Source organism: Lepidochelys kempii, chromosome 24 (genome assembly GCF_965140265.1).
Source record: "Lepidochelys kempii isolate rLepKem1 chromosome 24, rLepKem1.hap2, whole genome shotgun sequence".
Lineage (NCBI taxonomy): Eukaryota > Metazoa > Chordata > Testudines > Cheloniidae > Lepidochelys > Lepidochelys kempii.
The window spans coordinates 244093-266426 of NC_133279.1; the positions used below are offsets into that span (position 1 = coordinate 244093).

At 41.2% G+C, this 22334-nt stretch overlaps 1 protein-coding gene across 1 annotated transcript in view; it reads left to right on the top strand.

The window, feature by feature from the left end:
• Nucleotides 1-22334, top strand: part of ASH1L (ASH1 like histone lysine methyltransferase) — a 155310-nt gene that overhangs the window by 12984 nt on the left and 119992 nt on the right. The window contains exon 2 of the mRNA XM_073323624.1: nt 13414-13936. Coding sequence (XP_073179725.1) covers nt 13514-13936 — 423 coding nt within the window. The 5' untranslated portion in view covers nt 13414-13513. The remainder of the gene's footprint in view (nt 1-13413; nt 13937-22334) is intronic.

Below are 22334 nucleotides of genomic sequence, written 5' to 3' on the forward strand. Positions count from 1 at the left end.
CTTCTACACGTCAGTTAAACAGCCCCTTAGCCTGAGTCCCACAAGCCTTAGTCAGCTGGCATGGGCCAGCCTGGGTTTTTAATTGCAGTGTAGACATACCTTGAAAGGTGTTGTATCTCCCAAGAGTTCCTTGAATAAGCACATTGATGGGGCTCCATAAAATTAAAAAAAAAAAATCCAAACGTTCTTTATCTCCAGTTTCGTATATGGCACAGGATTACTCTTTGGCCTCACTAAATGTTATGTCCTTGTGTGTGTATTTATAGAATAGTTTATCCAAGGTCTCACAGAAAAGTATAAAATTCATGGCTCTGTTATTTAAAGGTAACTTCTGTCTCTCCAGATAGCAAGAAAAGAGGGCTAGAATCCAAGCTCCTATATCCCCTTCCCCCAAAGTGCATGAGCAACATTTGCAATGTCAGAACCTAAGAGATGCTGAGGAGTTGTACCCATTTTATTGTTCAGAATAAACTGAGGATTGACTGAATGTTAAATAAACCAGTTTGCAAACAAGACAATTAATAAATTTAGTATTCAAAATCCATTGTTCTGACCATAAATCCATCTGGTTATTAGCATCAGTGAATCTCCAAGATGTTCACTTACATTATATCTCCAGTGTGCTCAGCAATATTCATTCTTACTTTAGTTCTCAGCATGTCCACTATTATGCTCTGCTCTTTGTTCTGGCTAAATATTCAAAGATCTTAACCAAAATTGTGGGTGAAAGCAGTAGCCCTAAAGAAAGAAAGGGATTGCATTAGTGTCCTGTCTGTGTAATTGACTAATTCAACCTTCATCATATCCAGCAGCACTAGCAGTAATCTGAACTGTCTAGAATTTATCCACAGCCTAGTTCTGGTGCACAAAGGCTCTTTAACCCCACGACAGAAGATGAACGTCTTGGGGTCACTTGAGTATAACTGTAGAAATGATCTGTCTACAGAATGAGCAAAATTAAAAAGAGAAAAAATTGTTTCTTCTTAGAGGGAAGCTAGTGATCTTTGAAATATTAGTGTCCTGGGCCAGGTTACATTTTAGGGCTCTCTTGCTGTTCCTTTTAAGAGAGGGATCTCAGTTTCCACAGAACTAGGATAAGATCATCCTTTCCAGGAGGATCTCCAGCTCTCATCAGCAATTGTTATGGCATGTCACCATGTTCAGCTGAGAGGCATTTAGAATGGGAGATATTCATAATGGAGGCCAGTATCTCAGGCATCACCAGCTCATCCACAGCATCTGCCAGGAGCTTTCAGGTACTCAACATGAGTTGCAGGAAAGTTTGTGTGTTCAATACCCCAAGTCCTGGCTGATTTTCTTTAGGGTCAGTGAGATCACTGTTATCAATTTTCTTTGCAAATATAGCTTCCTATATTGTAGTTGAGGATTTGCTAATCAGATCCATTAATTGTAAGCTGGCACATGAAGAGCTGAAAAATAGATACCTTACCTGCTAATTGTCTTTCTGTAGCAGTAATAGCCAAGTACAGAACAACCCATCATGGAAAGAATTGCAATTTGGGTACTTTATAAGTTTTGATATAGGCTCTTAAACTGCTTACATTTTGTTTGTTAGATGTTTGTGGTTTGCAGCTCACATAGCTGTAGAGTATTGAAAACAGTTTGATGCATTTATTTTCCAAAGAACAAGTGTTTGGAAGGCTCAGCTGAAGAAAATTAATTCTAGAAATTGTTCACCACTAGAGGGCCTCAGAAAAGTTATGCCTATAGATGGTTACTGCTGCTTGTTCAAATGAACTAGCAAGTCATCAGTTTAGAAATGAGACATGCTCAGTGTAGGAAAAATAATTACCATGAAGATTTTTGTCTAGTAACTGTTGTGGTTTAAATATTTCTGCTGTATTTTCTCATCAACTAACACTAGTTTCTGTTGGTGAGTTGAACATTCTCTTAACCTCTGAGTAGATTTCAGTGCTTTGAAAGTGGAGTATGTTGCTTCCTGTCCAGTCACATTTCAGTGTTTTCTAGCTGTTCTAATGTATTATTTGGATTACGGTAGTGCCTAGAGGCTACAGTTAGAATCTAGAGCTCAGTTGTGCTAGGTGCTATACACACAGTAAAAAGCTATTTCCACCCCAAAGATCTTACTGTCTTAAAGCAAGTTGTAAGATTAGGGGTACAAACACTTTCCACATAAAGTATCTTTCGTCTTGGCAGAATTGGATTTTTTTATAATTTTGACTGATATAGATGTGTTCAAGCATTTTTTTCTATTTTGATTTAAAAATTTTGCAGTTACACAAAATTATGGGTTTTGAGCATTTTTTTTATTTTGATCTATTTAAATTTTCGGTGTTGTGGGCAATTATGGGATGATCCTACAATAATTATTTAATGACAGTAGACGTTGAGATTCAAAAAACTTTATAGCCATTAAAACACGAATTGTCAATATCACATGTCAAAATACAGAAAGTAGATATCCTTAACTCAAACTCTAAGAAATTCTCAAACAGTGCTTTTCTTACTTTACCTATCTGTAAATTTTGATGATTACCTATGAAAATACTTTTTCATTGGTTTGTATGTGTACGGTGAAATTGACCTAGAAAAATCTAATCCTTCCAAGCCTAAGTATCTTCCACATGAGCATCTGAGTATCTTTCACATAACATAGAATCATAGAAGGTCAGGGTTGGAAGGGACCTCAGGAGGTCATCTAGTCCAACCCCCTGCTTGAAGCAGGACCAATCCCCAATTTTTGCCCCAGATCCCTAAATGGCCCCCTCAAGGATTGTACTCACAACCCAGGGTTTAGCAGGCCAATGCTCAAACCACTGAGCTATCCCTCCCCCTACTCATCAGTAGGAATGGTCAGATCTTTAGTAGACTTATTCATAGATTCCAAGGCCAGAAGGGGCCATTGTGATCATCAGTCTGACTTCCTGTATAACACAAGTCATGCATCTTCCCCAAAATAATTTCTAGAGCATATCTTTTAGAAAAATATTCCTTTTTGATTTTAAAATTGCCAGTGATGGAGACTCTAACCACTGGAACAATTTACCAACTGTTGTGGTAATTACCCTCACTATTAAAAGTGTATGTCCTATTTCCAGTTTGAATTGTGTAGCTTCAGCTTCCACCCATTGAAGTGTTTTATTCCTTTCTCTGCTAGATTGAAGAGCCCATTATCAAATATTTGTTTCCTGCGTAGATAATTACAGACGGTAATTAAGTCCACATTAACCTTCTCTTTCTTAAGCTAAATACATTGAGCTCCTTGAGTCTGTCACTGTAAGGCATGTTTTCTAATCCTTTAATCGTTCTCTTGGCTTTTCCCTGAACCCTCTCCAATTTATCAACATCTTTCCTAAATTGTGGACACCCGGATAGGACACAATATTAAAACAGTGGTTCTACCAGTGCCAAATACAGAGGTAAAATAACCTTTCTACTCCTACTTGAGATTCTTCCGTTTATGTATCCAAGGATCACATTAGCCTTTTTGGCCACAGTGTTGTGCTGGAAGCTCATGTTCAGCTGATTATCCACCATGATCCCCAAATCTTTTCCAGAGTCACTGCTTCCCAGGATAGAATACCCTGTTGTGTAAATATGGCCTACTTTTTTTTTCCTAGTTTGTGCATTTGTATTTAGCCATATTAAAACATGTATTATTTGCTTGTGCCTAGTTTACTAAGCAATCCAGATGGGTCTTTTTTAGTGATGTGTCCACTTCATTATTTTCCACTCCCCCAATTTTTGTCATCGCTCATCTTTATCTGTGACGATTGTATGTTTTCTTCACTGATAAGTGTTAAATAGTGTAGGGCCAAGAATCAATCTCCGCAGGACCGCACTAAAATTACACCCACTCTATTTCCCATTTACAGTTGCATGTTGAGACCTATCCGTTAGCCAGATCTTAATCCATTTAATGTGTGACATGTTGATTTTGTATCACTCTGGTTTCTTTATCCTTGTCCTTGACTCTGCTAGCCATAGATTTTGATGAAGTGAGCTGTAGCTCACGAAAGCTTGTGCTCAAATAAATTGGTTAGTCTCTAAGGTGCCACAAGTACTCCTTTTCTTTTTGCGAAAACAGACTAACACGGCTGTTACTCTGAAAAAAGATTTCTCCTTGTGTCCTTTTGCTTTCCCTCCAAATTTATTATAATTCCTTGTTTCCAGTTTATATTAATTGCTATCAAATTCCCCTGTTTTCCATTTGTTATATATATATTTTTTTATTTTATAGATGCTTTCACTTACACTAAGCCCAATTATTTTGGGGTTTTTTTTAACCCATGAGGTCTTGTTGCTTGATCCTGGCTTTTGGAGCATGTAGTAAGATGTTCTTAAACGGTTCCCAATTATCATTCACAGTTTTCTCTTTAAATTCTTTCTCCCAGCTGATTTGGCTTATAATTGTTTTCAGCTTTGTGAAATTTGGATCTTTTAAAGCACCAAGTATACATATTACTGGTTTGCACTTTATTCTGTTTACATGTAATAAAGTCATGATTACTTGCTCCTAAGCAACCACTAATTTTCAGTTCTGTGATCAGTTTCTCTTTATTTGTCAAGATGAGGTCTAATACTGAGTTCCCTTATGTTGGGTGCAGCACTTTTTGAATTGGGAAATCTACAACTTTTAGATATTCCAGGGACATTTTAGTGCAGACAGAATGGGACCTTCAGTATATGTCACTCAGATCAGATTCCCTCATAATGAATCTTTTATTCCTACACATTACAGATAGGTGATTGAGTCATCATGTTATCTAGTATGATTTTTGGTGGTCCCTAGCAGACACCAGCTAGTATCCCATCTTGGTCTTTATCTGTTAGAACATTGATCTATAGGCATTCAGGATTATTTGTTTCTGAGTCGTTTGGTGACTTGGAAACAGGCAGTGCCATTTTTGACAGAGTGCCAGTTCACCTTGCCTTTTGCCCACTCGATCCTTCCTAAACAGGTTATATCTAGTGATTTTAACATTCCAGTTGTGTAGATCTCCTTATCTGTCAATGATACTAACTAGGTAAAATTTGATCTGGTAAAACTAGAAAAACTTTAGAGATCACTACAGATGTTTTCTGTCTGTCTTAAGCTTTTCTGTAGAGGCTATCTGAATAATATCTTACCATTGAGCAGGTAAGTTAGATATACATTGTTGTCCATTTTGAACAGTAACTAAGAGTGTATGCTCCAGAGAACCTTTTCTGGCTCTGCAAAGCACTGCTTGGTGTGGTTCTTTCCCTGCTCCCAGGCCCACTTTCTCTCTTGATTTTGATTATGGTGGGAAAAACTTTAGGGAGTAGGCTGGTCTTCCAGTATGTTTGAAAAGCAGTCAGACTTTGGCTTCTTTTCTGGTACCTCATCCCACTTGATCAAAAACATGCTACCTCTGATTATCACACGTTTTGAACTAGATTTTGTTAGCTGTGTAGTTCTCAGAGTACAGCTGTCTCGCTGAGTCATGGGTGAAAGTGTCAATTTCAGAGGTAACGTAGTCCTGATTCAAAAATATTTTGAGTATTAGCGCTAGGGTTTGAATTATCATTGGAAGTGCAGTGGGAACCAATGAAAGAATACAGAGCAATGGAGTGATGTACTCTCAGCCCTGGTCTACACTAAGAGTTTAGGTCGGATTTAGCAGTGTTAGATCAGTTTATCCCTGCACCCGTCCATGCTACGAAGCCATTTTTTCCGACTTTAAGGGCTCTTAAAACTCAGTTCTCTACTCATCCCCAACGAGTGGATTAGTGCTGAAATTGACCTCGCTGTGTCGAATTTGAGGTAGTGTGGACGCAATTTGACGGTATTGGCCTCTGGGGGCTATCCCAGAGTGCTCCATTGTGACCGCTGGACAGCACTCTCAACTCAGATGCACTGGCCAGGTAGACAGGAAAAGTCCTGCGAACTTTTGAATTTCATTTCCTGTTTGGCCAGTGTGGTGAGCTGTTCAGCACAGGTGACCATGGAGTCCCAGAATTGCAAAAGAGCTCCAGCATGCGTCTGATCGCTGTATGGGGAGACGAATCTGTGCTATCAGAACTCCATTCCAAAAGAAGAAATGCCAAAATATTTGAAAAAATCTCCAAGGGCATGAAGGACAGAGGAGATCACGAGCCCCGCAGCAGTGCCGAGTGAAACTTAAGGAGCTTAGGCAAGCCTACCAAAAAATCCAAGAGGCAAATGCCCACTCGGGGTCAGAGCCCCAGACATGCCACTTCTATGATGAGCTGCATGCAATTCTAGGGGGTGCCCCTATCACTGCCCCTCCCCTGTACGTGGACTCCTGCAAGGGGGGAGTCTCATGCAACAAGGATGAGGATTTGGGGGATGAGGAAGATGATAGTGCACACCAGGCAAGCAGAGAAACCGTTCTCCCCGTCAGCCAGGAACTGTTTATCACCTTGGATGCAATACCCTCCCAACCTGGGCTCCCGGACCTTGAAGGCGGAGAAGGCAGCTCTGGTGAGTGTACCTTTGTAAATATAATACATGGTTTAAAATCAAGCGTGTTTAATGATTAATTTGCCCTGAAGACTTGAGATGCATTCGCGGCCAGTACAACTACTGGAAAAGTCTGTTAACGTGTATGGGGATGGAGCGGAAATCCTCCGGGGACATCTCAGTGAAGCTCCCTGGATGTACTCCCAAACCCTTTGCAAAAGGTTTCTGGGAAGGGCAGCCTTATTCTGTCCTCCATGGTAGGACACTTTACCACCCAGCAGCACGTAGTCTAAAATCATTGTATAACAAAGCATGGCAGCGTATGGTCCCGGTGTTTGCTGGCATTCAAGCAACATCTGTTCTTTATCTCTCTGTGTTATCCTCAGGAGAGTGATATCGTTCATGGTCACCTGGTTGAAATAGGGGAATTTTATTAAGGGGACATTCAGAGGTGGCCATTTCTGCTGGGCTGTTTGCCTGTGGCTGAGCAGAAATCATCCCAGCTGTTAGCCATGCGGTGGGGGGAGGGGTGAAGCGATCATCCCAGAGAGTGAGGGGGTGGGGGGCGTTGGTTTTGTGCTGCACGTTAACCCGAAAACTGCAGCCCCTCCTTTTAAATGCCCAACCCATTTTAAAGAGCCAACCCAACAGGTGTTTGGTATGTGAAATGAGGGGGGTGCTGTTTGAAACCATTCCCACATGTTAGGAAGGTTAAAGAAGCCAAAAGACTGTGGCTTACTATGTCTGCCTGCAAGCTGAATTCTGTTGCCCGCCAGCCCTATGTGTGTGATCTTTCACACCATACTGGCAGGCCCGCGATATAAGAGGCAAAATGCGACCTTGTAAAGAAAGCACACGTGCTATGTAATGTTAACAGCTTGGTTCACCATGAAAGAGTGTTCTCTAAAATGTCTTTTTTTAAAAAACTAATCTCCCTTTTTTCCCTCCCACAGCTGCAAATGTTTCAACGCTCCCCCTATCATCTCCATCCCAGAGGCTATCAAAGATTAGAAGCCAAAAAAAAACGCACTCGCGATGAAATGTTCTCTGAGCTCATGCAGGCCTCACACGCTGAAAGAGCCCAGCACGATGCATTGAGGGAGACCATATCAGAATCCAGGAAAGCACAAAAGGAACACGAGGAGATGAGGGGTGAGCGAGAGGAAAGGTGGTGTCAGCGTGATAAGAGGAGGCAGGATGCAATGCGGAGGCTACTGGAGGATCAAACTGATGCTCCGGTGTATGGTTGAGGTGCAGGAAAGGCAGCAGGAGCACAGACCGCCGCTGCAGCCCCTGTGTAACCAACCGCCCTCCTCCCGAAGTTCCATAGCCTCCTCACCCAGACGCCCAAGAATGCGGTGGGGGGCCTCCGGGCACCCAACCACTCCACCCCAGAGGACTGCCCAAGCAACAGAAAGCTGTCATTCAATAAGCTTTTGAAGTGCAGTGTGGCCTTGTCCTTCCATCCTCCGGTCCTCCTCCACCCGGTGCTTCCCTCCTCCCCAACCCCTCCCAGGCTACCTTGACAGTTATCCCCATATTTGTGTGACGAATTAATAAAGAATGTATATATTTGAAACAACAATGACTTTATTGCCTCTGCAAGCGGTGATCAAAGAGGGGAGGGGAGGGTGGTTGGCTTACAGGGAAGTAGAGTGAACCAAGGGGGTGGGTTTTCATCAAGAAACAAACAGAACTTTCACACTGTAGCCTGGCCAGTCATGAAACTGATTTTCAAAGCTTCTCTAATGCGCAGCGTGCCCTGCAGTGCTCTTCTAACCACCCTGGCGTCTGGCTGCGCGTAATCAGTGGCCAGGCGATTTGCCTCAACCTCCCACCCTGCCATACACGTCTCCCCCTTACTCTCACAGATATTGTGGAGCACCCAGCAAGCAGTAATAACAATGGGAATATTAGTTTCGCTGAGGTCTAACCGAGTCAGTAAACTGCACCAGCGCGCTTTTAAACGTCCAGATGCACATTCTACCAACATTCTGCACTTACTCAGCCTATAGTTGAACAGCTCCTGACTACTGTTGGTGCCTGCGTATGGCTTCATGAGCCATGGCATTAAGGGGTAGGCTGGGTCCGAAAGGATAACTATAGGCATTTTAACATCCCCAATGGTTATTTTTCTGTCTGGAAAGTAAGTTCCTTGCTACAGCCGTTCCCACAGACCAGAGTTCCTAAAGATGCGAGCGTCATGTACCTTTCCCGGCCATTCCACGTTGATGTTGGTGAAAAGTCCCTTGTGATCCACCAGTGCTTGCAGCACCATTGAAAAGTACCTCTTTCGGTTTATGTACTGGTTGCCTTAATGGTCCGGTCCCAAGATAGGGATATGCGTTCCGTCTATCACCCAACCATAGTTAGGGAATCCTATTGCAGCAAAGCCATCCACTATGACCTGCACGTTTCCCAGAGTCACTACCCTTGGTAGCAGCAGCTCAGTGATTGTGTTGGCTACTTGGATCACAGCAGCCCCCACAGTAGATTTGCCCACTCCAAACACCTGTAGCTGTCTGGCGTGCAAGCTTCCAGAGAGCTATCGCCACTCGCTTGTGAACTGTGAGGGCTGCTCTCATCTTGGTATTCTGGTGCTTCAGGGCAGGGGAAAGCAAGTCACAAAGTTCCTAGAAAGTGCCCTTATGCATACGAAAGTTTCGCAGCAACACTATATAGTCCCACCAGTCTGTACTTGTTTCCCAGGTCCAGAATCGGCGTTCCATGGCATGAGCCTGCCCCATTGCCACCAGGATGGCCAAATTGCTGGGGCCCATACTTTGAGAGAAGTCTGTGTCCAAGTCTTCATCACTCTCCTCACCTCGCTGCCGTCGCCTGCTCGCCTGCTTTTGCAGGTTCTGGTTCTGCATATACCGCATGATGATGCGCGTGGTGTTTAGAGTGGTCACAACTACTGTGGTGATCTGAGCAGGCTCCATGCTCGCCATGGTATGGCGTGAGCAGGAGAGCAGAGTAGCAGCGGGTGGATGACTATGCTGACAGCATGGAAAAAGGCGCAAAACGATTGTTGGCCGTTGCTTTCACGGAGGGAGGGGTAGGCTGGCAGCAGACTGTGCTGCTGGCTCGGAGAGTAGCCTGAGGCAGAATGGCCCCCTCAAGGATTGAACTCACAACCCTGGGTTTATCAGGCCAATGCTCAAACCACTGAACTATCGCTCTGCCAATATTCCAGGTAGGACTGAATCTCCATTAGACAAAACTTAAAGAAGAGAATGGCCTGAGTCACTCCCATTTGTGTGCAGGCGCCCCTGACAGACCTCACTGAAGTCTGCCAGGAGCACTCATGTCTGCCCAGGCGCCCTGACCGACCTGACCAAGGACGGCCAAGAGCACCCAGGAGACAACGAGGATGGCTACTAGTCATACTGCACTATCTGCTGCCACAAGGCAATGAGCTGCTATTGTGTAGCAATGCAGTCCCACGTCTGCCAGCACCCAGGAGATGTACGGTGACGGTGAGCTGAGTGGGCTCCAGGCTTGCCGTGGTATGGCGTCTGCACGGGTAACCCATGAAAAAAGGTGTGAAACAATTGTCTGCCGTTGCTTTCACGGAGGGAGGGAGGGAGGGAATGAGGGCCTGACGACATGTACCCAGTACCACCCGCGACAATGTTTTTTGCCCCATCTTTGGGCACTCAACCCAGAATTCCAATGGGCGGCAGAGACTGCGGGAACTGTGGGATAGCTACCTACAGTGCAACGCTCTGGAAATTGACGCTAGCCTTGGTACTGTAGACATACTTCGCCAACTTAATGGTCTTAAGTGGGGACCCACACAATCGACTGTATAAAATCACTTTCTAAAAATTCGACTTCTATAAATTTGACCTAATTTCGTAGTGTAGACATACCCTTAGTGGATTATCTCAGTAAGAAGGTGGGGTGCTATGTTCTGCCATCTGGAATCTGCTAGAGCAAGTTGGATGGATTTTGCCTGTAGCACAGCCAATCATGGAAAATTCAGTTCCCTTTGCTGCAGCTATTGTATCAAAGTATCTCTTTTTAAAGTAGTGGGAGTGTGGAGATGAAAGTATAGAGATGACTGTGGCTATATCCTTCTTTGAGAATAAATAACAGTTTTGTAGCAAGCTGAAGATGAAAGAAGGCCTTTCTTGCCACTGTCACTAATTGATCATCATTAAATCTGCAGAGCCCCAATATTTTATACTATTTTGAATGGAGGGCAGATGACAAAAGTGAGAGATCAGTGCTTGGCCAGTTCCTTGACACTTCCCTTTTCCCACCAACATCGTTTTAGTCTTCTTTGTACAGCTACCAATCAGTCAGTTGAACGTGTCCCACAGGCATTGGGATGTCTTTTAAGATGGAGTTGTTGCTTTTGTTGTAAAGGATAGTTTAAAGGTGGGTGTCCTCAGCATATTGTTGTCAGTATAGCTTGTGTATCTCATAACCTCTCCAACTGGTCTTATATAAATGTTGAGGGTGAGTAGACTCCTGCCAGACTCTGCAAATGAGAAATCTTAGGGAAGGGGATCAGTTGCCCTTAATGCTATTTGGGTCATGTTCGAAACCATTGTAGTGTTGTGTTATCTGTTGCATTTCTGTCATGTAAGAAGGTCAGCAGCGCCTTGTGATCAACTACAAGAACACTCATTTTTTCATGGTTTGTGTGCATAAAAAGATCTTCTGTACTTTCCACAGTATGCATCCGATGAAGTGAGCTGTAGCTCACGAAAGCTTATGCTCAAATAAATTGGTTAGTCTCTAAGGTGCCACAAGTACTCCTTTTCTTTTTGCGAATACAGACTAACACGGCTGTTACTCTGAAACTTGTGATCAACCTTTGAAACTTGCTTTGGTAGCTGTAGTTAGAAACAACCATTTTCTATCATTTTGTATTGCATAGTGGAATAGACCAACACAGAATATTTGAGAACGGGAGTTGTGTGTTCCATTTCCTTATATTGGTAAGGAGATGAGATGCCAAGTCTTGGAGAAATTGAAGCTTGTCAAGTTGTTTGTGCGTATGGAGTTAGAAGAGTCCAACATGTGGTAACGAAAATTAGAACCAAAGAAAAAGAACAACATGATCAGAATGTATGTCTGAAAACCCTAATTCTTACATTAATGCGTTTGTTGTTGCTCTTTATCTCGAGGAAATAAAATTATTGGATAAGTCAAATATACAGTAAAGAAATTCAAATTTGGAGTTTTTAAACCAGGATCCTGCCATCCTTCAGATATTTCCTGGTTGTTAAGTTCTGCACGTCCTTGAATAGTAACAAAAAGAGAAACACACACAGTCTTCCTTATCCCTATAAAAATGTGTTGCCTTTCCATTTGCTTTTCATTGCTTCTCTTGTAGCATACTCTAAAATAAAATTTAAATATAACTTCTCTTACAATTCCCTGTCCTATTCAAAAAGGATATGGATTTTACTATTCACTATGATTATTCTGTGTAAATGATAATAAGCAATGTGCTCTAAGAAATATTTTTGAGTTGAGAATGACCTTTCATAATTTTTCAGTGATAGAGCACTTGTAGTGACCATTCCAACTACACATGAGAAACTTTCTAGAACCTTTCTCTTAATTCTAGTCTTATGAGAGAGAACGGAGTTAGATTGATATGTTGGAGATGGAATAGAGGGATAGGCTGAGGGAAAACAAAAACTAAAAACATACTGACTGGGCAATAAGGCAACTAGTTTTTTGTTTTTGTTTTTTTTAGTGTGTGAAAATAATTCCCTGACATCTAATAGAAAGCACTATCTCAAGTACTATTTTAACCCCAGGGTCATTTCTGTTTGATGTGATTGGCCTTCAACTTAGTCAGTATGTGTAATTTATTAAATGCAAAGTTGCTAAGAAAAAAGACTGCTTGATTGTTTGGCGCAGTGAAAGTTGCAACTTGTAGAAACTTGAAAGAAAGCAAATCTGATCAAATTTCATGGTGGGAGAATGTTGCCATGACAACAGCCTTTAAAAGTGTTCTGCCCTTTAAAGGTATGTATGTATAAATATGAAGAAATACTAATGGGAAATAGTCCTTTCTAGAACAGAAAATATTTATCAGCTCTAAAAGAGAAGTTATGTTTCTTGTGTTTATAGTCTGCAAGTGGAACCATAAAATGTTACCTAATTTCTTGCAGATGATTAAACAGTAAATAATGGTATTCTTCTACCATTTTACAGTGGGTGGTAGTTCTGAGCTGCCATTTAGCAGATTTTCTTTCTGTCATAATCTCCAACACAATCAGGAACTAGTGTCTACTTTAGAGTTTGTGTCTGAGCCTCTGGAGTGAGCAATGGCTATGTTGTCTGTGAATGAATCTGTGCTGAGTAGAGACACCTCATTAGCAGTTGTATTAGAAGTGGAGTTGGCTAGAAGGCAGAAAACAGTTTTGAATGGCAAATCTTACCATTAAATGTTATAACTGTTTCCTGGTGTTTGTAGGAAATAAAAACAGACTATCCCATTATTTTCCCCAGTCTTGAGACTTGGATTTTTGAATAACAACTGAGATCAAAAGTTGCCTATTACTCAAAAAAAAAACCTGGGGTGAGATTTGTGGATGGAAAACTGGGTAGGTATGTGCTTCCAGTTTTACAGTGAGGCTGTAGGGGAGGAGTGGGTAAGTGCCAGTGATAGGAAAATAATTTTGACATTGGCTGTATTTGTTCAGGAGTTTTCAATTGAAAAGGCCTTATAGGACCTACAGTTGCAGGCCTTTAAACCAATAATCAGATTAAATTTTACTAGCCGATACCTAAAAACTCTCTCTTGACAGAAGAGAGCTGGTAGGTTCCTGCTGTAGATCAGCGGAGATTTGGGAGTTTTGTCATACCCTCTGAGTGTATCTGATGCTCATTGTTTGGAACTTTTGTCTAGAAATAAGCTTTTTATGTTTGCTTTCTGGTCATTAATGATAAGAATGTTTCATTAATTTCTTCTTTAAAATAAAAGATTTATTCTATTTTTTGTGTTTCTCTTATAGTGTAAAAGATGTGGTTGCAAGTTGTAGAAGAGATTTTTCTGTGGAACATACCTCTGTAAACCTTCCCTAAAATCCCCTGAAGGCATATACTGCACCTGTGATGGACCCTCAGAATACTGCTATGTTAGGGCTGGGTTCTGATTCCGAAGGTTTTTCTGGGAAAAGCCCCTCTGCAGTCAATACTGACATAGTGATAGGCAAGAGAGAAGTAGATCTAAAGAGTAGCACCAAGGAGGAAGAAGATATTAAGAAGAAGAACTGGGAGGGGAGCAACACTGAGCCTGGGAAGAATGAGGGCCTGACTGATGCACAGCAACAGTTTTCAGTGAAAGAAACAAATTTTTCAGAAGGAAATTTAAAATTGAAAATTGGTCTTCAAGCTAAGAGAACTAAAAAGCCCCCTAAGAACCTGGAGAATTATGTGTGCCGGCCTGCCATAAAAACCACTATCAAGCAACCAAGAAAGGCATCAAAGAGTGGGACAATGACAGATGAGAAGAATGAACATTGTCCTTCAAAACAAGTGAGTAGTGTTTATATACTATTAAATGGTTCCCAACTCCTAGATTAACCTGAGAGGGGTTGTATGTGCTATTGGCCAAGTTACACCCCTGTATAAAATACATATCTGAGGAACTGTCTTCATTCTAAAGTCTGGTTATGGTCAGAGAAATGACATCTACCCATTTCATATTTAATATCCACTAGTAATTTCCAGGTCAAGTCAACTCAAAATTACTAATCTAAACAAAGTTTTTCTGTCTCCATCACAAGATCATGCGGTATGTTGACTGCTTCGTATATCATTACCAGTAATGAAGACTCTGGTCTCAGAATTTAATGACCGTTCTGTTGATGATGTTTGACTCAGCAGAGAACTCATTTTGCTCTTCATTAACTAGTTTAAGCAGCAAAGAGTCCTGTGGAACCTTATAGACTAACAGACGTATTGGAGCATAAGCTTTTGTGGATGAATACCCACTTCGTTGGATGCATGTAGTGGAAATTTCCAGAGACAGGTATAAATATGCAAGCAAGAATCAGGCTAGGGATAACGAGGTTAGCTCAATCAAGGAGGATGAGGCCCTCTTCTAGCAGCTGAGGTGTGAACACCAAAGGAGGAGAAACTACTTTTGTAGTTGGCTAGCCATTCAGTCTGTGTTTAATCCTGAGCTGATAGTGTCAAATTTGCAAATGAACTGAAGCTCAGTAGTTTCTCTTTGAAGTCTGGTCCTGAAGTTTTTGCTGCAGGATGGCTACCTTTAAATCTGCTATTATGTGTCCAGCGAGGTTGAAGTGTTCTCCTACAGGTTTTTGTATATTGCCATTCCTAATATCTGATTTGTATCCATTTATCCTTTTACGTAGGGACTGTCCAGTTTGGCCGATGTACATAGCAGAGGGGCATTGCTGGCACATGATGGCATATATTACATTGGTGGACGTGCAGATGAATGAACCGGTGATGGTGTGACTGATCTGGTTAGGTCCTGTGTTGGTGTCGCTGGTGTAGATATGTGGGCAGAGTTGGCATCGAGGTTTGGTGGATGGATTGGTTCCCTGGATGCCCCATCATCTCGGGCATTGGCACTCTCACTGAAGGACTGTCCGGATATGTGGACTCTCTACTCAGGCCCTCCACCACTAGCACTCCCAGCTATCTCCATGACACTGCTGATTTCCTGAGAAAACTACAATGTACTGGTGATCTTCCAGAAAACACCATCCTAACCACCATGCATGTAGAGTCTCTCTACACAAACATCCCACACACAGATGGAATAAAAGCTGTCAGGAACAGTATCCCTGATGATGCCACAGCACAGCTGGTTGCTGAGCTCTGTAACTTTATCCTCACGCACAATTATTTCAAATTTGGTGACAATATATACCTCCAGACCAGTGGCACGGCTATGAGCACCTGCATGGCCCCACAATATGCCAACATTTTTATGGCTGACCTGGAACAGCGCTTCCTCAGCTCTCGTCCACTCACGCCCCTTCTCTACCTATGTTACATTGATGACATCTTCATCATCTGGACCCATGAGAAGGAGACCCTGGAAGAATTCCACCACGATTTCAACAGCTTCCACCCCACTATCAATCTCAGTCTGGACCAATCTACACGGGAGGTTCACTTCCTAGATACCACGGTGCAAATAAGTGACGGTCACGTTAACACCACCCTATACCGAAAACCTGCCTACCTTCATGCCTCCAGCTTCCACCCCAGACACACCACACGATCCATTGTCTACAGCCAGCGCTTAGGTACAATCGCATTTGCTCCAACCCCTCAGACAGAGACCAACACCTACAAGATCTTCACCAAACATTCTCAAAACTACAATACCCACACAAGGAAATTAGGAAACAGATCAACAGAGCCAGACATGTACCCAGAAGCCTCCTGCTGCAAGACACGTCCAAGAGAGAAACCAGCAGAACTCCACTGGCCATCACGTACAGTCCTCAGCTAAAACCTCTCCAACACATCATCAGTGATCTACAACCCATCCTGGACAACGGTTCCTCACTTTCACACGCTTTGGGAGGCAGGCCAGTCCTCGCCCACAGACAGCTTGCCAACCTGAAGCATATTCTCACCAGCAACTACACACCGCACCATAGTAACTCTAACTCAGGAACCAATCCATGCAACATACCTTGATGCCAACTCTGCCCAAATATCTACACCAGCAACACGATCACAGTACCTAACCAGATCAGCCACACCATCACCGGTTCATTCACCTACACGTCCACCAGTGTCATGTACGCCATCATGTGCCAGCAATGCCCATCTGCTATGTACATTGGCCAAACTGGACAGTCCCTACGTAAAAGGATAAATGGACACAAATCAGATATTAGGAATGGCAATATACAAAAACCTGTAGGAGAACACTTCAACCTCACTGGACACATAATAGCAGATTTAAAGGTAGCCATCCTGCAGCAAAAACTTCAGGACCAGACTTCAAAGAGAAACTACTGAGCTTCAGTTCATTTGCAAATTTGACACTATCAGCTCAGGATTAAACACAGACTGTGAATGGCTAGCCAACTACAAAAGCAGTTTCTCCTCCTTTGGTGTTCACACCTCAGCTGCTAGAAGAGGGCCTCATCCTCCTTGATTGAACTAACCTCGTTATCCCTAGCCTGATTCTTGCTTGCATATTTATACCTGTCTCTGGAAATTTCCACTACATGCATCCGACGAAGTGGGTATTCACCCACGAAAGCTTATGCTCCAATACATCTGTCTATAAGGTGCCACAGGACTCTTTGCCCCTTTTACAGATCCAGACTAACACAGCTATCCCTCTGATGAGTAACTAATTTGACTTTGTTGTAGTGTTTACACTAGTAAAAACTAGTTTTTGCTGGTATCCTAAGTGGATGTGACCAGAGTAAGTAGCAGTACCATTTTTAGTCTCTTGCTTCCACTTAGTGACAACTGTGTATTTATACCACGCTCATCACTATAGTAACCGGATTTGTATCCCCTACTAAACAATTATTTTAATGCTTAGCTTCTAGCCATTGATATTGCTACTCATTAGTCAGTGTTTGGAAAGGAAAAAGAACAATGGATCTGATGGAATGAAGACTTACAATGTACTGCTTATAATTCAGTAGCACCCAAAATGTTCTAGGTGTTTTACAAATATGAGAAGACAGCCCCTGCTTCAAGGAACTCTTGTTCTGATAAGATGTGCAACGAGAGCTACGGTAATAGATGGGATAAATACGATGAGTGGACAAGGGTTACAAAAATAAGTGTGCATGATTACTATCTTTTTTTTATGTACACATCTTGTTACAAAATACATTTCCCAATATGCATAACAATTTCTCCAACCACCTAAAATGCTATTCTAGAGCAAAGTGCCCCTTTTCACTGCCTCTCTTTACTGCTTATCTAAGGCCGTGATTCAGCAAAACATTTCTGTGGTGCCTACATTCTGTTGAAGTTTAAAGTTAAACATGGACTGAAGTACTATGCTGAGTTGAGGGCCAAGTCCCTCCCCTCAAACCAACCCTCCTTAAATACTCATCTCCCCTTATTGCCAACCTCCCTAACTATTCACCCTTCTCTTTATACTCCCTCAGCATCCTACCACCATCTACCCTCACGCCACATGGCAACCCTAGACAATTTATCCTGATAATATGCCACAACTCTTCCTACCAGTCAGCTCCCTTCCTCAACACAAGTCCCCTGCTTTCCACATTGCTGCTGCCCTAGGAAGCTCCCAAGACTGAAGGGTGTTCCATTTCCCTATCCTGTGCCCTCCCCAGCTAAGTTGCCTGTATAAACACACAGCCAGCAACATCTATCAGGCAGAACCACACACTGGAAGTGGCAGAATAGAACTCTTGGTCATGTGGCATTAGGGACCTGATTTTCTGCTGGCTGACACACCCTCCCCCATTGACGAGATTGTCACACTTAAGCACATTCTCAACTTTAAGCGTTTGTCCTTGCCCTTAAAGAATAGATACAGTGTATTAACAGTAGTGGCTGAAATCTCCTTCCTTCTCCTCCAGACTAAATCACGCAAAGTGTTTCATGTACAAAGCAAAGGCAACATATGTTTTTTTCCACTGTGTTTTGCTGGGCAGTATTCATTTGTTTAATCGGTGTGAACCTATTGCACGTCAGAAATTACTTTGTCACTGGCTTATTAAAAACCCCACTGCAAATAGCATAAAACTTTTTTTTATTTTTTGTCAGGCCCCTTGGATATTCACTGCATGGGAGGAAGTAGGAACAAATTTCACACCAATGTGTACTTCTGTGAATAATTCTAATATTGGATATAACAATATTAGGAAAGATAAAAATGGATGACTTTTTAAAAATAAACTCAGATATTTTTACTTAAATAGAATACATTTTTCTTATTTAAAATAAAACTTTTTACAAATTAAATTTGAAATGACGACGACCTGTGTTAAGGCCTAAATTTACTAACTGTGTTAACTTCAATTTAAAAAAAATTGTATTGCTTGGATGTTTTTTTCAAGCTTCATGTTTGCTGCTGAAGTTTTAAAGAAAGTCAAACCACTGAAGTGGTGGAAGTCACTGACTAATTACCTGGAACCAGAGTTTGTTGAAGTGCTAACCAGCTTTTGACAGCAGTAGCCTTTTCTGCAGTGCAGAGAGAATATTTTATTCATTTCAGTTTATTCAACTAGGTCAGTTTAGTGACCACTTCAAAGTTGAGACACTGATTGGGAATTGAAAAAGCAGGAAAGGTTATTTTTCCTTTTCCAGTATGTGAAGGTGTGAAAGGATCAGATCTATTAGTTCTAAAATCTTGAAGGATAAGATGATCAGAAACAATCAGTACAACTCACTAGTTACAGATAATACTTCCTTTGTTTAATAAATCAGTTAGTTTTAAATGCCAAACATGTTTTGATAAACTTTTTTCCCTTTATGTATCAGAACATTTTAAGGTAGTTTTATTTAACTAATAAAAGAAAAAAATTAAAATGCTGTTTTTTATTTCGAATTGAATTGCAATTTCCATCCAAATAGAGCCTGAGACAAATCATAAGTAAAACAATTATCGTCATCTAGTAAATAGGAAATGCGTCATTCATCATTTTCTAACATAATAAAAATGTAAAAATGAGGAATCCTAATGTATGTTAAAGTGGCTTAAATAAATGTGTTCATCTTCCTGGTTAGCAAAATGAAGTCCCAATTTTAGTGTAAAGACTATATTTTGTTGCAAATCCATGTGGTTTAATGATTACCAATCAATGAGAATCAACCTGTCATTAGGAAGATATCTAAAAAGTACAAATGCAAAACAAGACTAAAACTGATGATTTAAAATAAGGCTTCCTGCTTGCTGATTTAAATCATGATTAAAATGAGGTTTTAAATCACTTTAATTTGAAGTCGATCTACCCTGGTGTATAATTTCCACATTCCTGAACTCTAGTTGCAGATCCAAGACCATATTGTCGTGCCACTAAAGTTATCACTAAAGCCACTGAAAATACATGCCAAGGAGAATGTAAATGTAGAGTATCTATATATAAATGCCAAACGTTTGTGTGTGTGTATGTGTATATATATATTTGAGTTGTTTGAATAAATTACTTATAGTGCACAGTTATGTTAAGTGCTACATAGAAAACACAAGACAGGTGCATGCCCTAAAAGTCTAAACGATTGATTTGACAGACAAGTAGGGATAAAATATACCTAGAAGGATAGGGATGAGGAAGAAATTGGGTAACAAAGATGATTCCCAGTTTATCAGTTTAAACAGACATATCTTGATAGTTCCAGATTTTTTTTCACATATATGAAAGTTTCAAGCTTTCATTTTAAATAAAATTTATATTTGTAGACTTTCTGGTTGCAAAAATAGCTACCCAATTGCAATGCAGTGCTGTCTTTCAAGGTCTGGGGACAGACTAGATAATAGCGTTCAAAAATTTGAATTGTCTTTTTCAACACAATGGAGCGGTAAATTTGAAAAACAGTGATGGGCAAGGTAAATAGTAACATTAATTATTTCACTGCTAATCATTTTAGTGGAAACATCCTGCTAACATTTTGTCACCTGTGCTTGGATTTGTTTGAAAAGTCATTCCACAGGAATAAAAATGCAAACTTTAAAGAAGCCCATAATTTAATGTATTCTTGCTCCCCTGCATATAGTAATCGGGGAGATAGGGGTGGGGTGAGAAAGATGATAGATCATTCTAGGGGGATTTGAAAGAGGCCCAGGAGGAGGGGAGGATCCCAAGCAGGGAATGAACAATCTCAGTGACATGGTTGATATATTTGTTGTTTTTTATTTTAAAAAAAAAAAGAAAGAAAAGTTTTAAATTAGTTGGTTTTATGTAAATATTTTCAATGGGAGCTATTTGTTTTTACAGTTTTAAATGTAAAAGCATAAAATGCAGGCCCTGACTTTTCCTTCAAGATGGCTCCCAGGTGCAATATTACCTTCTACCCAAGAAGGGCAATGGGCCCAATAACTTCCGCTCAAGTGATATACTCTGCTAAATACTTCATTTGATGATGAAAAGACCAGGATTAATTATATTTTAAAAGTGACTTAAAATTACTGCATCTCTCTGTCCTTGTGTAGGCTGAGCAGGGTTAGATACATTGGAGCTGCACTGGTGGTGAATATTGGTGGTACCATTATTGTAAGGGTAGACAAGGCCCCAGTACCTGTTAGCAACAGGTGCAGCTGTGATGGTATTGATAACAGTTTAACTGCTATAAGTTCCTTTACAGTCTTGTGTCTCGCACTTTGAAGGGGGAAAACCTCCCCGTCATAATCCATAAAACCACCGCCTTATCTTCTTTCAAGTCCTTCCATCAGATTCTTCTCTACTATAATAACTACAGAACACTGCCATCTGACTATATCTAACTAGATGGTGAACTGAGACTAATACTTATTATGCAAAACGCATTAGTTTTTCTGCTTTTCCTCACCCCACCCCCAAAATGTTTCAACTACGTGCTATGCCTTGTCAGAAACCTAGACTATAAGCACTCTGGGACAGATACTGTCTTTTTACTACATATTTGCACAGCACCTAGCACAAAGGGTCTCTTATCCTTTATTGGGATCCTTAGGTACAACTATAATATAAAGAATAAAGAATAAAATGCTAATGGAGGCAGGAATAAACCCGTTTTTAACACTGTCAAGAAGAGTTACTCCAAACACATGTACTTTGCATTGTGAAAAAATAAGATGCAGTAGTAAGAAAAGGTACAAGATTCTCAAGCCTTGTCTGTGCTATGGAAAAATCTTTTGGCATTTTTAACAGCCTGTTGATTATACCCAGGGTTTACAGACAGGTTGGTAGTTGCTTCTTGGCAACAGTCCCTAAATTCTGTGGCAACATTAATTTATTTTGTTACCATGAAATACTCTTCATTTGCATCCCTTCCACCCCCATACAAATAGACACAGTTTATGGCTGACAGTTGAAAATACTTCAAAGTAAAATTCACTATGATTTTCTTCCACAGTTTTTATTTTTTGATAATGGAGTTTTTTGCTGTGCCCTTCAGGTGGCTTGGCTCCATTCCCCAGGCCTGCATTCCCATGTTGTTGTCTTCCAGGTGAACTGGCTCAGAATGTCCTTCCTCCATGTGTACCAGAGAAGGAAGGAACTTGTAGGTGGCTTCAGTGGCTCATCACCCTGGTTCTTTGACTGTTGTACAGTTTAAAAAAAAAAAAAAAAAAGCTAGGGCTTGTCTGTGCTATGCAGCTTTTAGCGACAAGGCTGTGTCCACACAGTCTTGTCGCTAAAAGTCAGAGTGTGTAAACGCGCGCTGTCAGTAGTACTTCTAGAGTGCTCCTGCCGACAAAGCAGTGTTCACGCTGCCACTTGCGTCGGCAAAACTTTTGTCTTTCATGGGGGGGTTGGTGGGAGCTTTTTAAAGTACCTGTGAAAGACAACAGTTTTGTCAACAACGTTGCAGTGTAGACAAGCCTCTAGACAGTGAGAGAGTACATAGGTGGAGAGTCAAATCAGAAGGATTGCAGAGACCACTACTAAGGAAGAAAGAGGCATCCTACATAAAATGTGTCTGGCATTCTCTTAAAGCTCTGCCTTTGGATATCACCTTTCTCTACACGTTAGACTGGATCATCCAGTGCATTTGATCTAACATCCCTCAGGTTTAATTGATGTGGGTTGAAGAGGGTGCATTTTCTATGAGGTGTGGAATTTGCTCCCACCTCAGTTCATCATAGGCTGAATCTGTGGATCTTCAGGTCGTGCTGCAAGGCCTATTTGTTCTCCAGGCTTTTCCTTGGAAAAGGGATACATTTTGATGGGAAGTGGCTTATTTAAGAGTTTTGAGGTAAGTTGGTAGAATTTAAAGATTTGTTTGAATTTATTTTTTTAAAAAC